The sequence below is a fragment of the Athene cunicularia genome (assembly GCF_003259725.1).
Source record: "Athene cunicularia isolate RWA chromosome 5 unlocalized genomic scaffold, athCun1 chr5_part1, whole genome shotgun sequence".
Classification (NCBI taxonomy): domain Eukaryota; kingdom Metazoa; phylum Chordata; class Aves; order Strigiformes; family Strigidae; genus Athene; species Athene cunicularia.
The window spans coordinates 35,906,578-35,922,760 of record NW_020799101.1 but is presented as its reverse complement, the minus strand read 5'-3'; the positions used below and the strand labels follow the sequence as shown (position 1 = coordinate 35,922,760).

Sequence of the window (16,183 nt, the reverse complement as noted above, 5' to 3'; positions counted from 1 at the left end):
CCCCCCCATTGACAGAAAGACTGCAAGATCTATCCACTGTTGCAGCTACACTGCTAATAGGAGCCAAGCCAGTTAATTTAAACTAGCAGAGAGATGTCCATGAGAGCTGTGGTCTCTACAGTGAAGATGCAGTTAAAAGGCATCAGTAATGCCAAAAGGAGAACCCTTCTTTTTAACCTGATAAAAAGTAAATTATAATCATAAGTTTCTCCCAGCTGTATTTTTGGAAGTATTTGGGATCACTGGGATATGAACCATTTGTCTACCCACCGGATATGCCAAGTCTTTTTCCAACTTCCATTCTGAAATTACCTCAGAGTAAGAAACTTAATTGCAAAACTTAAGATAAAAAGAGCAAGATTTCCTGGCTTGTTACTGTGGCTTTGCTTATTCTATGAAAGCAATCAAATTCTTTACTGCTGTTTTACTACTGTTATCTTCAACAGATCATGCAAATATTTCATACATGTTTGAAAGACAGAAAACAGAACTTCTATTTGTTGTTTGAGAGTATTAAGGAAAGCTAAAACAAAGCAAATAAAAGTTGATCCTTAAATGGGCAAAAATACCCAACTACTTAACAGGAATTCTGTTAGCATTATCCTTAGGATATGACAGTCAGACAACTTTACACAGAAGGTTAATACATTAGTTAAATAATTTAAAAAATATTTGTCCCAGCATCCTCAATCAATATGATCACAGTTTTGCATTTTCAAAAAAGAGACAGAGAAGCAATTGATGTAATCCTTTTGGATGAGGAAATAAGATTGATTATTTATTAATTTCAGGATCCATTTGATTCAAATGAGCTTCTCATTTAACATATATAAAATACAAGGCTAGAATCTAGTTTGGCCTTCCTCACAGAGTAACCGTTAGCATCATCCATGACTTCTTGTAAGGAGTACAAAATAACTTGAGTTTTATTAGACATCTGTCCCACAGTCAGTCACTTTTGATTTGACAGGATTAAAATGGAGAATACAGCTCTTCTTTAGAGAACTTGTTTGTGTGATTCATCTCTCATTGTTAAACAAATAAACCAACCCAAACACATAAAAACCTTCCATTATGATGATTTTCTCATTGCTTTCCTGGCTCAAGCCTCCTATCACCAGCTTTGTTATAATTCTCTTTAGTAGACTAAGAAAGCTGTTGGTACCTTACATTATTATTTCCCAAAGAACGTACAGGTAAAACCCAAGTTATTTCCCAGTGTTCTTTCTGATAAACTAAACAGACTGAGTTGTGTAACTCTTGCAGAAAGCAGCTCTCCTAGCTATCACATAATCTTTTAACCTTTTTCTATATCCACTGTGACATTTGAAACTTTTTAAAAAGGGAATTTCAGAAAAATATGCAGCTTCCCATTTTAGACACATCAATCTAATATACAAAGTATCCTCTGTATTCCTACTCCTTTCTTCCCCACCATCTTCACGCTTATCTTTGTCAGGAAATCTGAACAGAAACAAGCTGAAAGACATACACTCTTTCAAGCCAGTATCTCAGCTGGATACACAGACAAGGAAACATGTTCAAACCTGCTGTTTATGTAGCAGAATATCAAGAATTTGCCAAGTTCTCTTTATTTATCAAAGTTAGCATTCTTCAAGAATGCGTTCTCTGCATATATTTCCTCTTTCCTTCGTTTTTGTTTGTTTATTTATTTATGTATTTATTTGTTGGGGGTTTGGGGTGGGGTGAAGGGCTTCTTTTCTTTTTTTGTGTAACCTCTGATATTTGAGTAAATGGAGCTGAAATGGGATCTGGCTTCCTTCCCCCTCACATTTCTCACTATAGCTGTCCTGGCAGCTCGCAGGTGTTTCCATGCAGCGATTGCAGTTGATGATAGCACAACCAAGCTCTTCAGTGATGCTGGAACGCTACCAAGTTTTCCTAAGAAACTCAAACAAGAGAAAAGAAAGTGCACTTTTTCATACTTCATAAATCAGCTAAATCAGTTTGGAATTTCCCAAGACATAGGTACTTCTGTAACCTGACAGTGTACTGTGTAGTACAAATAATCTGTATACTGCTGCTTCTCAAAGAAACCGGTAATAGTTGTTTAGTGAAAAGTCTTCTGCAACTAAATGCATCAATTCTGCTATAATAACTTGCCTTCCAAATATGCGATTTAAAATCTAATTATAGTTTTTAATTAAATCAGTAAGCCACAAATATATTTGAATTTTTATAACACCAAATACAGTATTTTAAATAATAAATTCTACTGAAAAATTAAAGTAGACTGGATAAAGACATAATCATGTAAGCTAGGAACTGTCTGGAGGGCTAACAAAAAGCAAATGGTACCTTATAGAGTTGCTGATAAACACCTGACAGAGTAGCACAGAATTTGGAAGGAATCTTTCACAGAGCAGTCTATTCCCTTTAAGAATATTTGTTGCCTAGATGCACCTGGCAAGGTTTCATATTTCCTTTAGGAGCATGCTGGGTTGGAAACATTATTTTCTAAGAAATATGGAGAACAATATTTCTCAAAAGGTCTGATGGCGAGTTACAGGATCAGACATCATACATAACACAGCATACTTCATTATACAATAGCTCTACACAGAAATCAAACTTACAGGGAGCGAGACCTCCATTAAGAGATACAGAAAACTACAGTCTTAAAATAGACTACAAAAATAAATGCTGACAAAGGTTATTAAATTGGAGGATACCTTGAATACTGAAGGGTGAAAAGGTGAAACAACAGCCTGCATAATTAGAGGTCGTACGATTTCATAGTATTCCTACCATAAAATGACTAATGTCCAATGTGAGATGAAGACTTCATTCCACCTCACTATGAAACCATCCTGCAGTAACAGTTTCTAAAAAGAAAATTAGTTTCTTCTGTCTCAGTGACAAACACTAAGATGTTTTAGGTACAGCACTAAGAATAGCTGAATACTGCTGAAGAACAGAAGTACTCCCATATCCACAATGGACAATATTAGAAACCCTGTGCTCTGCAAAGGCACTATTTGAGCCAGGGAGGACAAAAACCCCTACATATTTGGATGTACAATTTAAATTATTGTCTATTAGATGGAAGTTGTTATTTGAAATGTCTCAGTGGATTTGGGTTAATCTGGGAGGAACACGTGTTGCTGTAAGAATAGTCTGTAACATGACATACTCTGTTCAGCGTCACAAGCATTTCATTTCAATAACAAAGTTGAAGGGGAAGCAAACAGAAAGAACACATGAATATTATTTATTTTTAGAGATTAGGAGGGTTGCCAACACTATTTGGGGCAGAGAAATGGAAGGATACAAACATTATAATAGTCTGTGGAAATAAAATGGAATTAGAAGAAAAAATTACACTAAATTTTAAGGAGAAACAGCAATAGTGAAAGATATCTTAGGGAACTGGGAAAAGCCAGGTGATAGAAAATTTGCAATTGGTAATGATTATAAAAATGCTAGTGCAATTTTGAACTGAATATACAAAGACTTTGTATCACAGCAGAACGGAGACTTCTCTCTAAACATGGCTTTTGTGTGGCTAGCTTTGGAGTATTTTGTTCATTTTAAGCATAGTTGTTTTTTTTTTTCACAAAAAAGATGACAAATAGGAGAGAGTTCCAGAGAACAATTTCCTTTCACAGACTCGAGAACTTTGATGAAAGAATAAACAAATATGCATATATTGCCAGATTAAATGAAAACATGTACATGACTAAATATGTTTAAAAACAGTCTATAAATATTGAAGAATATAATCAGCAAGAACCAAAAGGAGCATTCATAATTTTTCCAGAGCATCAGAAAAGGAGGAAGACTGTAGGGAAACATCTGTCTAGTTTTACATGATGGAAAGGAGCTCTTCTATGCTTCTTCTAAAGTCTTAACATTTCAGGGCTGACAGTTATCTGCAGTGTGGCTGAACTATTTGCAAATACACACAGTGACGCAGCTCAAGGATGTCTAGCATTGGTTGAGGCACAATGAGTTGATTTCTATTGCTATTATCTAGGTACATAAGTTAGTCCTGTAGCAGGGCAAACAACACTTGTGAGCCACACTAGAGACAAAGGATAAGAGAACAGACAGAAGACTGATAGAGGGCAGACAAGTGAATTTTTTGGATGTACAATTTTGCAAAAGAATAAATGTAAAAGTAGAGAAAACAGACAATAGAAAACTGTGCAGACTATTTGTGTACATGAGATTTTTTTTTCCTTTCTCCTTTGTATTGACCAACAGCAATAGAGAAAATATATTTCTATCTCAGGATACCTAGTGATTGATAAAAATGGTGCCACATTACTTAAATTTTTTCTCAAAAATTAATGCATATTATCATTAACATTCTGTAAGAACTGTAACTGTCTACCACTCCAATAATGTAGTTCAAAGGAAAAAATGTTTGCATCTGGAAATATAAACCAAGTTCCCTAAAGAACTTAACTTGGGCCATATGTAAAGCCCTGATCTCTGTCCAGCAACAAACACTTTTTAAATCAACAAGTCGACTATATAAGCATTTTCAGTATGGACTGAACAACTAGCTCCGTAAATTATAAGACTGTAAAAAAAAATGGGGTTGTATCTACAAAATTAAGCGTACGCTTTGGCTTCAGTCCAAATGCAAACTACCACCAACTGCCATAATAGATGAAGAATTACAGCATTCACTAATAACATCTAGAACAGTTTCCTTCAGCCATCCATTGGGGGATTATTTTTTTTTTAAATATCCACATGCATTTCATCACTTCTAGTTGCATAGACAAGAAAGGATATTCACACAGCAGAATTCAATTGATCTTTGCCCCTCAAAGTGTGAATAACAGTAACTAATTTAAGAGCTTCTCCGCACTCACTGACTAGACTGAGGCTATAAATTTAGGGACCAGAGACAGGTAAGTAAAATCAGATATTGCAAATACACCTAAAATAATCTATACCATTATAAGAAAAAAAGTTAACACACATCAGTGAAACAACTGCAGTAACCTGCTATGATTCTGATATAGTGTTGAAAAGGCAAAGTGAATGAGGAAACCGAATTATTTTTTGAAACTTATTCATAAATTTTGGAAGTTTCAAGAAGTTATTTTTAATAGATTATGCTATGCTTAATTTCAATTTGATCAATAATTATGCAATTCAATTAACATTAATTCTCTGAGCTGTAAATACTCTCAGGAACTAATTTTATTTTGTACAGTATGATAGCAATTATGTATCTATGTTCAGAAAAGAAAGTAGAAAAATGTGTGTTCTAATCGAAAGTACAGGAAGATTAAGGAGAAGCAGGACTGAATCATTCCAGCTGAAATATGACCTGAGGGACTATTCTCCCTACTTTCAGAAAAAATGCTAAAATGTCTTCCATGTACCAGATTCAATTATTACCAGTTTTAAAATCGTGTCTTAAAGATGACATCTTAATAGCACAGTGTCATGATCACATTATTTCATTATCAGTTCAGTAATGAGAGGAGACCATGCTGGATGAACACCATACACAGAAGAGATCAAAACCACTTCCTACATCAATGCAAGTTTTCCTGAAGGCTTGCTATTGCATATTTCATGTTGACATAATGAATCTTCCATTTTGAATTGTCTCTCTCATTGACCCAAAAGACATTAAATATGGGGCCAAAGCTTGTGCTTTTTCATGTTTTTGTTATGACAGATACTGGCAAACTAATTTTCTTCCCTTAAAAACTTTTTTGAATGAATGATCTAATAAACCCTATCATAAAACCAAACCTTTTCATTGCCACTTGGTAATAAAAACTGGGATTCAATCTCTCCACCATGATTTAAGTTTAGTCTTGCAAGTTAATCCAACTTAGATGAGTGACAAGTGAGTAAATACTATCCCATATAAATTCTTTTTAAGTATGGGAATAATTTGACAGTCAGAACACTTAATCCTGTTATAACGAACTGAAGTCTTGCATAGCTATTATGTTTAAAACCAATGTATTTTTTCTTCAGTACAAGTTACTAATGATTTTTATTTCAATGTGTCTTTATTATATAGTCTAAAGATACTTCAACTCAGATAATTTTTTAAATGGCTCACTAATATCAAAACTCATCAAATAAATCATCACCACCTGTCTTAATTAGTTTGAGTAACAGCAATGAAGCAATCTAAGAAAAATACTAGGTATTTATGTGCAGAGTTCTCATTTGTTTATTTCTTGTCCCAAATGCTGCTTGAGAATCTGTGGCTAATTTTTGGCACTGGCTGCAATGCTTTCTCTGGCACTACTGCTTAGGCTTGACCCTGCATAAAGGTAATAAATCAGGAAAACTGAAGCAGAAATTCACCCCTCCTTATACACAGTGCTGGGAACACAACCTTCAAAATCATTAATTTAGTTTGCAAGTAACAGACCAATTCAACGAACACACTTTTCACGTTTGTGTTGTTATAGCACAATGAATCATCTGTAAAATTCAGTTTCACTAGCTAGCACACTGTGGTCATATTATACTGTTCCCTTTTTCTGATACATAGACCCTTATGTTTTAGTTACTCAAGGTTTTTAGTTACTCAAGGTTTCCAATATATCATCTAAAAACATCAGAAGTAATGTATGTGAGCATTTTCTTTACGTGTTTGTTTAGTTACACAAATGTTAGACAATAAATTTTAAAATACTTTTAGATTCCTATTGGAGAAAAATTAAACTGCATGGTTGACAGAACACATTTGTAAGTAAAAAGCATTTTAGGCATGTTATAATGAACTCAAACCAACTAACTTGGAAGTCTAAGCAATTGAAAACTTATATGAGCACTTAAGAGAAATCTAAATATGTTAAATTATGGAAATGAACACTTCAGGCACTCAATCTTAATTCTGCCCTTTAGTGAACATAAGCAAAGCAAAATAAGTATGAAATTTTAAAAGTTCATATTAATCTAATTTGGAATCATGAATACCAAAATACTCCATCAGCAATCATTGAGTCATTTCATATGACAGCTCACGGCCATGAGGTTATTAGGTTAAGTTTCCTTTTGGGTTTTTGTTTGGTTTTTCTTTTTCCTTACCTTAGCTCCTTATAAGTGGAAAGTAACCAGACTTCCTGTGAAATATTTACTGGAGAATCCTACCTCCATCTCTGTGCCTGTTTAGCTTTTTTTGATAATGTTGTGTCAAGCAAAGCAAAAGCAGCTTTGCACAGAATTTTTTCCCCTTACTCTCTGCCTCTCGCACTCTAAACTATAATGCAGTAGCCTGCAAGGGAGAATTAAAGGATCTCTCTTACTCCACTTTTCCTTGTGCAGGACACAACAAAAGCCACACAAGTTTTTGCTTAGCAGTGTTGTACTGCAATGCTAAGGAAAATTAGGCCAAAAAGTTTTCAAAATTTTATGAGGAGAATGGATATCCATTATACTAAGCCACATTTTACTTTAAAAATCGTTTTGGGTCAGAACCCAATGTTAGAGTAATTCTTTGCTGCTATATTCCCTATTGCTTTGTCTGCTCCCAATCTATGCATCACTTGGCCTGTCCAGAGATACTGAAAAGTAAAGTTACAAATGAAAGTTAAAAAAAAAATATCACCCCCCTCCCCCAAAGTGAAGATTTGTCTTATTCCAGGACTATCTCACCTCTGGAGTGACATCTCGTGGTGCAAACCCAGTTCCTCCAGTTGTCAAAATCAAATTAAGTTCCTTTTCATCACACCAATCTATCAGCGTCTCCTGAAAGAGAATAGGAATCCTGTCAGATATAACAAGTAGTATGTGGGATACAGTTATCTCAGAAAACACATGAAGACTTGAAATGCCTTAAAAACAGAGACATATACAATAAATACCAGGAATTGTAAAATCACTCATGGCTTTTTATTCAAAGATTTCAAACCATTATTTATAACCAAAATATGACAGAATAATTCAAGTATCCATCATAATATTTTTGGAAATAGAAACTGAAATTCTGTTCTCCATCTCTTGACCTGAAATGGAAAACAAGAATTCACAGTTACTCATTTATATCACTATTTATTTTTATTTTGAAATATAAATATAATGCTTTGACACATGTTAATAGAGCATGTGCATTCAATTCAGATTACATGGTTGGTTCTTATTACAATAACTTTCATTTCTGTGCTGCACTTTTTAATAACCTGAAAAAAAGCAACAACCACATATTTGTAAGCTTATGTACTAAAAGATGCAGTAATATACCTGACAACACAAAAGATTATCTACAGTAATCTTTTCTTGATTCCCTGCAACATCTCAATAGGACTGTGTGTACCAATTCCAAGGCTGGACTAAGAAAGCTTAGTAAGTATGTCACGGAAATTCAATTACTTATAATACTGGAGAACTCATGATACTACAGAAGTGTTTAAGTTGGTTTGCATTCATTTTTTAAATATTTTAAACTAGTTTTCAAACTGTGAAAATTTATTTAGTCTCAGTATGATTATATTGCTTACCCTTCTTATTCTACTATGGGCTAACACAGCAGCAGAATGTCTGCTTGGAGGTCAAAATTAGCTGTTACATGAAGTACACTCATGTATTACACAGTAAATTATCCACATGCAGAAACCAGTCAGATCAATTACTTAGGTATCCTTATTCTAGCAAATAAAACTCATTGTCTGAAAAAGTTTAGGGCACATTTATGTTTCTGGAGTATTACACTGGGGAGGAACAAACTGTTTTGGTGACTGTTGGCTAGAAGCTTATTATTTATCATAAAATTATATCTGAGCTATAATACAGATTAAAAAAATCTTTAAATACTGTTGGTGGTCATAAAACTTACCAGAACGTTTTAAAGAATACTACCAATTTAGATTAAGCCTCACGTGTATGTTCTGCAGGTTAGCACTGCTATGTAACTTCCAATTAAGAGAAAGCTCATATCCAGACTCTTCCAAACTGGAGGTAGAATTAACTTGTGTCTGCCTGAGAGACCCATCATGCAAACATATCAAAGGATTACTTGAAGAGGTGGCAAAGCCAAAGGCTCTGTCTTTATTTCTCCTTTCTTTACTCATTCCTTCCCCTTTTACGGTATCTCTTGCCTTTATTAAAATCACAATCACCTTTCTACTCTACCCCTTTGGAGAACGGTGCTCTACTTAGGTAGGCTGTAAATTACCAGAAGTTTCTGGTTATATGAACCAAATAAGCTCAAGAAAAGAACACACATAATGTCTCAGACCCATACATAAATGAACTATTAAGTCTGACTTTTGACTTACATTTTAAGTCTTAAAATAGTTTGCTTCAATAACATAGATATGCATCATTAAAATAGTTTTCAAGAGGTGGCATCTATTTTATCATCTAGAAACGTATCTGTCAACTTTGAACAGCTACAAATTTCAGAGAACACGAGAGAAGTTCAGTATAAAAATGGTGTTTGGTAAAGTTAGAGCTTAATATCGTATATATTTTAAAAATTATTATCAAGAAATATTTGTCAGTATAAAACAGGAGAGAGACTCTGTGGTGGTCTTTGGGTTTTGTTTGATATTTTTTTAATTAAGTATTTATCTTTACATAAAATAAAACCCGACAAACTCCAACCAGTTTTATAGAGAATGAAAATTCTTTCTCTGTTATCATTTTGCTACAGTTCAATAATATTCCAGTTGAGAGAAAAAAATGTCATGCAACAGCCTACAAAAAGCAAAAGATATAAGTATACGTCCTAACTCTTCAAATAAACTGAGGAATAACTAAATGCCTATTACTGCTATTCCATGAGTGTACTTAGGCAGACATATAATTCTCTATCAAGTTGTATTTATAGTCAAGAAACATAAGCTTTCAGTATGAAGACCTTTGACCATGAAGCAATATGTTTGTGTTTCACTGTATTTTAGAAGTGTAAATTGTACCACTTAGATCTTTTAAAACCATGGAAAAATACCTGAGACTGATATTCAGCTTATTTACTTTCTCTCTAGCCCACAAAACTCTATCCCACAACACATTCTCATTGACATTTTAAGTATCTAAAAAAGGAATCACCAGTCCGATCAATCACCACCCCAATCAATTGAAGACAAAAGGCTACTCATAATCACTTGCTCCTGCCAGCAGCCCAGCTAGATTCTCCACTGGTTTTGCACAGAACTGAATTTCCTGTGCCTTCAGATGAGAATTCCTCTAGGCTAGGGACCTGATATTTAGCTTTAATGATGCTATACAAGCAAAATTATTAGATAACATTTCACCCAGAGAAAATTGTGCATCTTTTCTCCTCTTCAAGATAAAATGAGACTAGATCAACAAGTACAGTATCCAACTCTGAAAACAGTACTGTAAAATTACTACCAAATTTTTAAAAGCCAGAACAAAACTAGAGACATCCAGAAAAAAAGTCCCAACAAATAGCATAATATTTTTAACAACTGATATCCTAAAATGAGCTTTATCAGGTTATTATGTCTCCTTAAGCTTTAGTATAGATCTGGTGCCCTGTCCTCTCTACCTATTTCTCTGTATTTTTAAAATACACTTCAATTTCTCTCATTTAAATAAGAAATCCTTGTGTCTAACATACAGTTTATTTCCATCTCTTGCTCCAAATAGCTCTTTTTTCAGTCAGCGCCTTCTCTCTCCCAACTTGGAACTATTTGTTGGACTTCCTATGCACTGCCCAATCTTGAAATTATTTCAGTTATAAAATGGCTCATCAAAAACTTTTCTAATGATCTGTTTAAATTTCCTCATGACCACTGTTGTTTTCACCAGTCCAGAAAAATCTTGCCTCATTCTTTCTCTGAGTTCTTAGCCTTTCACAAGTAAACTCATTTATTTTAAGGCCAATAAAGATTAAGTCATGGAAAGAATGCCTACAGTGTGTGGCACAGTGCAGAGTCCCTATGTTTACCGCAGATACATGCTTGCAAATTCATACAGGCACTCTCATATTAAGGAACACTAAGTTCAAAAGCTGTACAGATGTATTCTTGTGGCACCACACCCAGGCGAGTGGTACCTGACATTTCAGTCAGTGAACAGCTGTAACACCTACTGACATACTTTTTTCTGTGGCAGTAACTTATGAATCTCAATGTCCAAGATGCAGAACTACCATCAGGCTAAATTGCAATGGGTAAGTCATGGAATTTTGATCAGCTCCTCCTGTATTTAAAACAAACTCTAGGACTCAAGCATCTCTACCCTAAACCACACAGCCTTGATCTGAATGATTGAAGAGAGAGAAAATACATCATAATTTAATTTGGTAGGGTTTTCCAGCACCTATTTACATTTATCAGTAACTATCTTCTAATATTTCTAGTAACTGTTTCTTACTAATAACTTCTGTAGGATCATGCCCTCTCCCCCCACCATAATACGCAAGAAACCTGCTCACAGAATGCACAACAGTAATGGTTAGCAAAGTGGGGTATTTTGTAACTCCATTAACGTGCCATCCTCTAATCTCTGCAAGTACACGAACAAGAGAAACAAATATGGATTCCTTTTAGGAAGGAAAGGAACAGTTTTCTGATCTTTGGAGATAACTGAGGGTTGTGGGTTACTTGGTAAATTTCTTGCGGTCTCTTGCCATAAAGCCTTACTACAATCATGGGCACTCTTTCTGTGCTTGATTGCTGCTTCACTTTAATCACGAAGTAGAGCTGTTCTATATGTCTAATTAATTATTTCCTTTTCAGAGTGACAGAGGAATCCATTAATTGACAGAGTATTATAAAGCATGCTGTTAGCCAGGAATTCAAACTCGAGAAAGGTTGCAAGACTCCTCCAGTCCTCTTGCTGCTACTGTACGCTGCTCCTCCACATAGATATTGAGACTATGAATAATGCCCTTAACTGGAGCAGTAGTACTACAAAGCACACACCAATGGTCACTGTGGATCATACTAAATGCCTGCACAGAAGAGTTGAGGTCTTGAGGACTGTTTCTTTCCTATGATGCTACAGTCACGCTATTTCTTGGGGTTTTTTTCCCTCACTTTGCTACAGTGTGGTGGCAGTCCCACATGTTTATGCTTCTGAAATTATCAGAATACACTCCTTTAAATCAGTGTTATGGTGCTTATTCCTGGGATTAACATGTATATCTTTTTTCTTATCAATACATCATTTACTCTATAATATAAGGATTGTAAGAATAATTGTCAATGCATATGCATAATTTTCATACACCTTAACCATTAGAATATGATGTACACTGTTACCATATAAAACATGCGTTAGGAAAGAACAGAGAAATGCAAAAAAATCCCAAAAGACAATTTTTCATAAAGAATCCATACAGAATTCTTCCATTCCATATTCAGTATTGAAACTGTTTAAGCAATTCTGTAGTTAACAAAGATGTTCAGTATTTTGGCAGATGCTAGATTTTTCTAGCACAGTGCAAACTTGAAGCTATTTCACCTTATATGCACCACTAATCACATATGAAAGACCATTTAAAATATGTTAAAATTTCATTGAAATTGCTGAAAAAATATCAATATTAAATATTAAATTTAATTATGAAACAGTATACATTGATTTACATTGGACTTTGAAACAGAAGTAAGTTTGTATAAGCTGTTGAACAGACATATATACTAACCAGAAGTTCTCAGAACAATTTATATGACTGAAAGGATCATTGGGGCTTCTGGGAAAAAATACTGATAGTGCTTTGAAATGCAGAAGTCTGTGTTCTCCAGCACAGATCTTCTCAAAACTATGAGGGTGCAAAACTATATAACTTCTATATTTGCAAATAAATCCTATCTATATTTGCAAATAAGTTAGAAAATTATATACTAAACCACCATCAAAATACGGTCAACATGGTCAACATTTTCTATTACCTCCATCCCCTTTTCCCTTCTCCCACCACCAAAAGGCAGAAAGTAAGAGAAATGTTAGGACTATGTTCAGAGTGCAATCACTGTAGTCAAGAGACTGACTTGGAAGAAACACAAGTATGTATCTCAATGTGTATAAACAGACCTTTTAATCTTTTGAGATTTACTGAACACAGTAGTCTTTTGAAGATTCTACAGATATATTTGCAGTTTTCAGCATCACAGTCATTTTGCATTGTTGTTTTTCTAAATACTAAGCTAATGTAATAAAAGAAGCCATAAAAAATCAACTATTTTACTGAAATGCAAAACTAAAGGAAGAAAGTAATAAAAATGTACTCTATAAATGACTTTTTAAATGGAAATTTAATTATAGGCATTTTCCATTTGAAATAAACAGCAGCTATCAAATATTTCAAGGTTCAACATACCTATGCAGCTTGTAATGTAACCTTTTTTAAAAAAGTACTTCATGTCTTTTAAAAGCTACTATGCATTATAATTACCCCTAAAACAGGAGGAAAAAGAGTTCATCTATGCAAATGAGTAGGGGAAGTCAAGCAGAGAGATGTGCAAACACTGAAGTGTTTGCCAGTCAGATCACCAGGACTGGGAGTGCCAACACTGAAGCAGTCTGCTTTTTTCAGGGCTGAGACTGGCAAAAAGATTTATAACTATTACACTGGAGAAGCATAAAGACAGTATAGGCCACGTACAAGACTGACTCCACAAAATAAAAGTGCAGTTTTAAATGTCTCATGCTGATTTTGTCTCAGAAAACCAAAGGAGGGATATTTAATTCAAGCTAACTACTTTGACATATTAGTCTTAGTATGAACAAGAAAAACTGTGATATTATTGTATGATTTAACGAATTGAATTAAAATCTACAAGGAGGTCTAGAACAGATGCAAACCATGAATCTGTATGTACAGCAAGGCACAAGCCTTTTCTCCTTTCATATAAAAATCTGTTCCCATCTGCTGTTGGTACTACTGGAATCCTCCTAGAATGCATGCTAAGGTCTTGAAATCACTGGAAGGGACTGGTCACTCCAGCATAACAGTCTTCCTCAGATGCCTGGAGGAATGGAAGGAACTAGAGCTGGTCTCCAAACAGGTCTGTTTCTTGAAACAACTTTCCTGTCTACTCTGAATTTGGCAGATATATACATGTGTATGCACATCTATGCAACACATGCTCATCTTTATATAATAAAAATGTACTAGCAAAAGCAAAGTTCAATGTGTCTCATTTCTGTCACGTGTAGAAGACCTCTCTATAATGTTTACTTACTAAAATGTTACAGTAGTTATAAAAATTCTGTTTGTCTTAAGAATTTTTTTGAAACCGATAAAAAATTAAACATAATGCCTCCTTGACAGTATTACTTTTCACAGTGAGAATCCTGACATCTAATATATATTCCTCCGATTGTTCCTACAACAACACAAGCTAAAACAGCAACTGGAATGAAAAGAAAAAAAAATCATAAAATCAACTAAGTTAATCCAAAGTTGCTCACTAATAACATTTTTTTTTTTTTTTTTTTTTTTAATTAAAGTAGCATTTCAAAGACCTGTTATCATAACATATAAATGCTCGGGTTTGGAGTCATAAACTTCAGACTAATTGTGCAGAACAAGATGGCTTTTTCCACATTTTCTTCCCCTTTGCATACATTAATGTTCATCTAAGGTTGTTTAAAAGACAGTTTATTTTGTATTTTCTTCTCAGAATGAAAAGGCAGCTTGATATTACCCACAAATCAGTAACTTTCTGAAACTAGAGTTCTTCACAATATTTCATCTATGTGTAGCCACATCTACAGCACATGTAGCTCATGTACCACTGATCAGAAGTTTCACCAAATTTTGCTGGCTGTAACTAAGCTTATATAAACTAAATCTTATAGAAAAATTAGAAATGGCAAAGTCACAGAAAAACAACTGTAAACTTCTTTGAGCTGTCAAGACAATGCTAATCACTTCAACTCTAAGAAACTGGTAAAAGCATGTCTGTCATACAAGCAGAGATGATAGGCCTTAGAGAACTCCAAGTACAAACGTGTAAGAATCATTTCCATAATAGCACTCAACTCGTATAACCTGCACTTCTTAGAAATTATACTTAAAAATAACCACTCGCAGAATTTGCACGTACATATTTGCATGCAGAGACAACTACATCTCTAGTTTAAGCCAGGTTATACCCTGTGCCTACTTGTTTTGTTTAATGAGCAGGAAGTGCAGTGGATTAAAAAAATAACTAAAAGGCTTCTGTGATTAAAAAAACACATGAGGAACCCAGCTGTGGAAAAAAAAAATGTTTAAACTCAAATGTTTACTTTTCTGTAATTATGAAGTTTTGAAAAATATAATTGTAAAAATATAATTGATTCTTACAGAACCCAGTTCAGTTTCTAGATTCATTTTCTAACAGGAAATAAAACCTTAAATGTTACTTCACACATTTAGCTACAATTCTGTAAGACACAATTTTCTTTTACTTTTAAAATAATATTACAATTTAAGTATTTTCAGTTTTTGGTGTAGCTCTCAATGGAAATGACAAATTGAACAGAGTGAAAATATTCAAGTATCTAAAAAAGGTTGGGGGGGAAAATAACAGATTAAATCATTAGAGAGACAGGAGCTATTCAGTGTAATGCAGTTTGTGGTATAAAATCCCCCACATCTGTATTGTTCATGCATATCATCCATTGAGTCAATGAATTGAATTGTTTTAAAAATAAAATCTACAGCTTTACCTGTGAAAATACAGTAAAGAAAATTTACCTACCAACAAACGGCTGCTGTACTTTGAGATACTTAGTCCATACATATAGTCTAAGAGTGGGTGGGCCGGTGGCCTGCCCCGGAGTGTCCCGGGAGGGGCGCTCTAGTTGCTCCCCTCTTCCTGCTTGAGGCATGACATAGAGGGCAGAGCGCATCCGCCACCACTTCAGCTCCTCTTAAATGCACAAGCAAACCTGAAAGAGATTCAGAAAGAGGGGAAAGGCAGGTAGGAGACTAATGTACATGCAGACTATGTGTCTCAAAGAACACCAGTTACTGATCAGTAACCTTTCTTCTTTGAGTCTGCATGTACATTACCACAGCGACTCACTGAACAGTTACCTTTGCCTTTTATAACCCGGGAGAAGGCCTGAGGAGTCCCACAAACAACTGCAGCATCACTCCACTGAAGGCTGAAACAGCCCTGGATACTATCAGACTAACATAATGCCAGGTGAAAGCTAAGACAGAATTCCAGGTGGCCTTATGGCAAGTGTCCAAATAGCATTCAATTCAGATACTAAGTCTGCCCAGAAATCTAATAGGATTGGCTTTGGCCATGGGGGG

At 34.6% G+C, this 16,183-nt stretch overlaps 1 protein-coding gene across 15 annotated transcripts in view; it reads right to left on the bottom strand.

Moving 5' to 3' along the window:
* The window catches only part of GPHN (gephyrin), a 220,963-nt gene that overhangs the window by 137,908 nt on the left and 66,872 nt on the right, over positions 1-16,183 (bottom strand). For 14 of the 15 annotated variants that reach the window (XR_003398497.1, XM_026849618.1, XM_026849622.1 and 11 more), the window contains one exon: positions 7,612-7,704. Coding sequence is in view for 14 of the 15 variants with exons in the window: in XM_026849618.1 (XP_026705419.1) it covers positions 7,612-7,704 (93 nt within the window). In the remaining variant the exon portion in view is untranslated. Of the gene's footprint in view, positions 1-7,611; positions 7,705-15,620; positions 15,811-16,183 lie in introns of all 15 variants that reach the window. The other variant, XM_026849626.1, reaches the window with a different exon arrangement.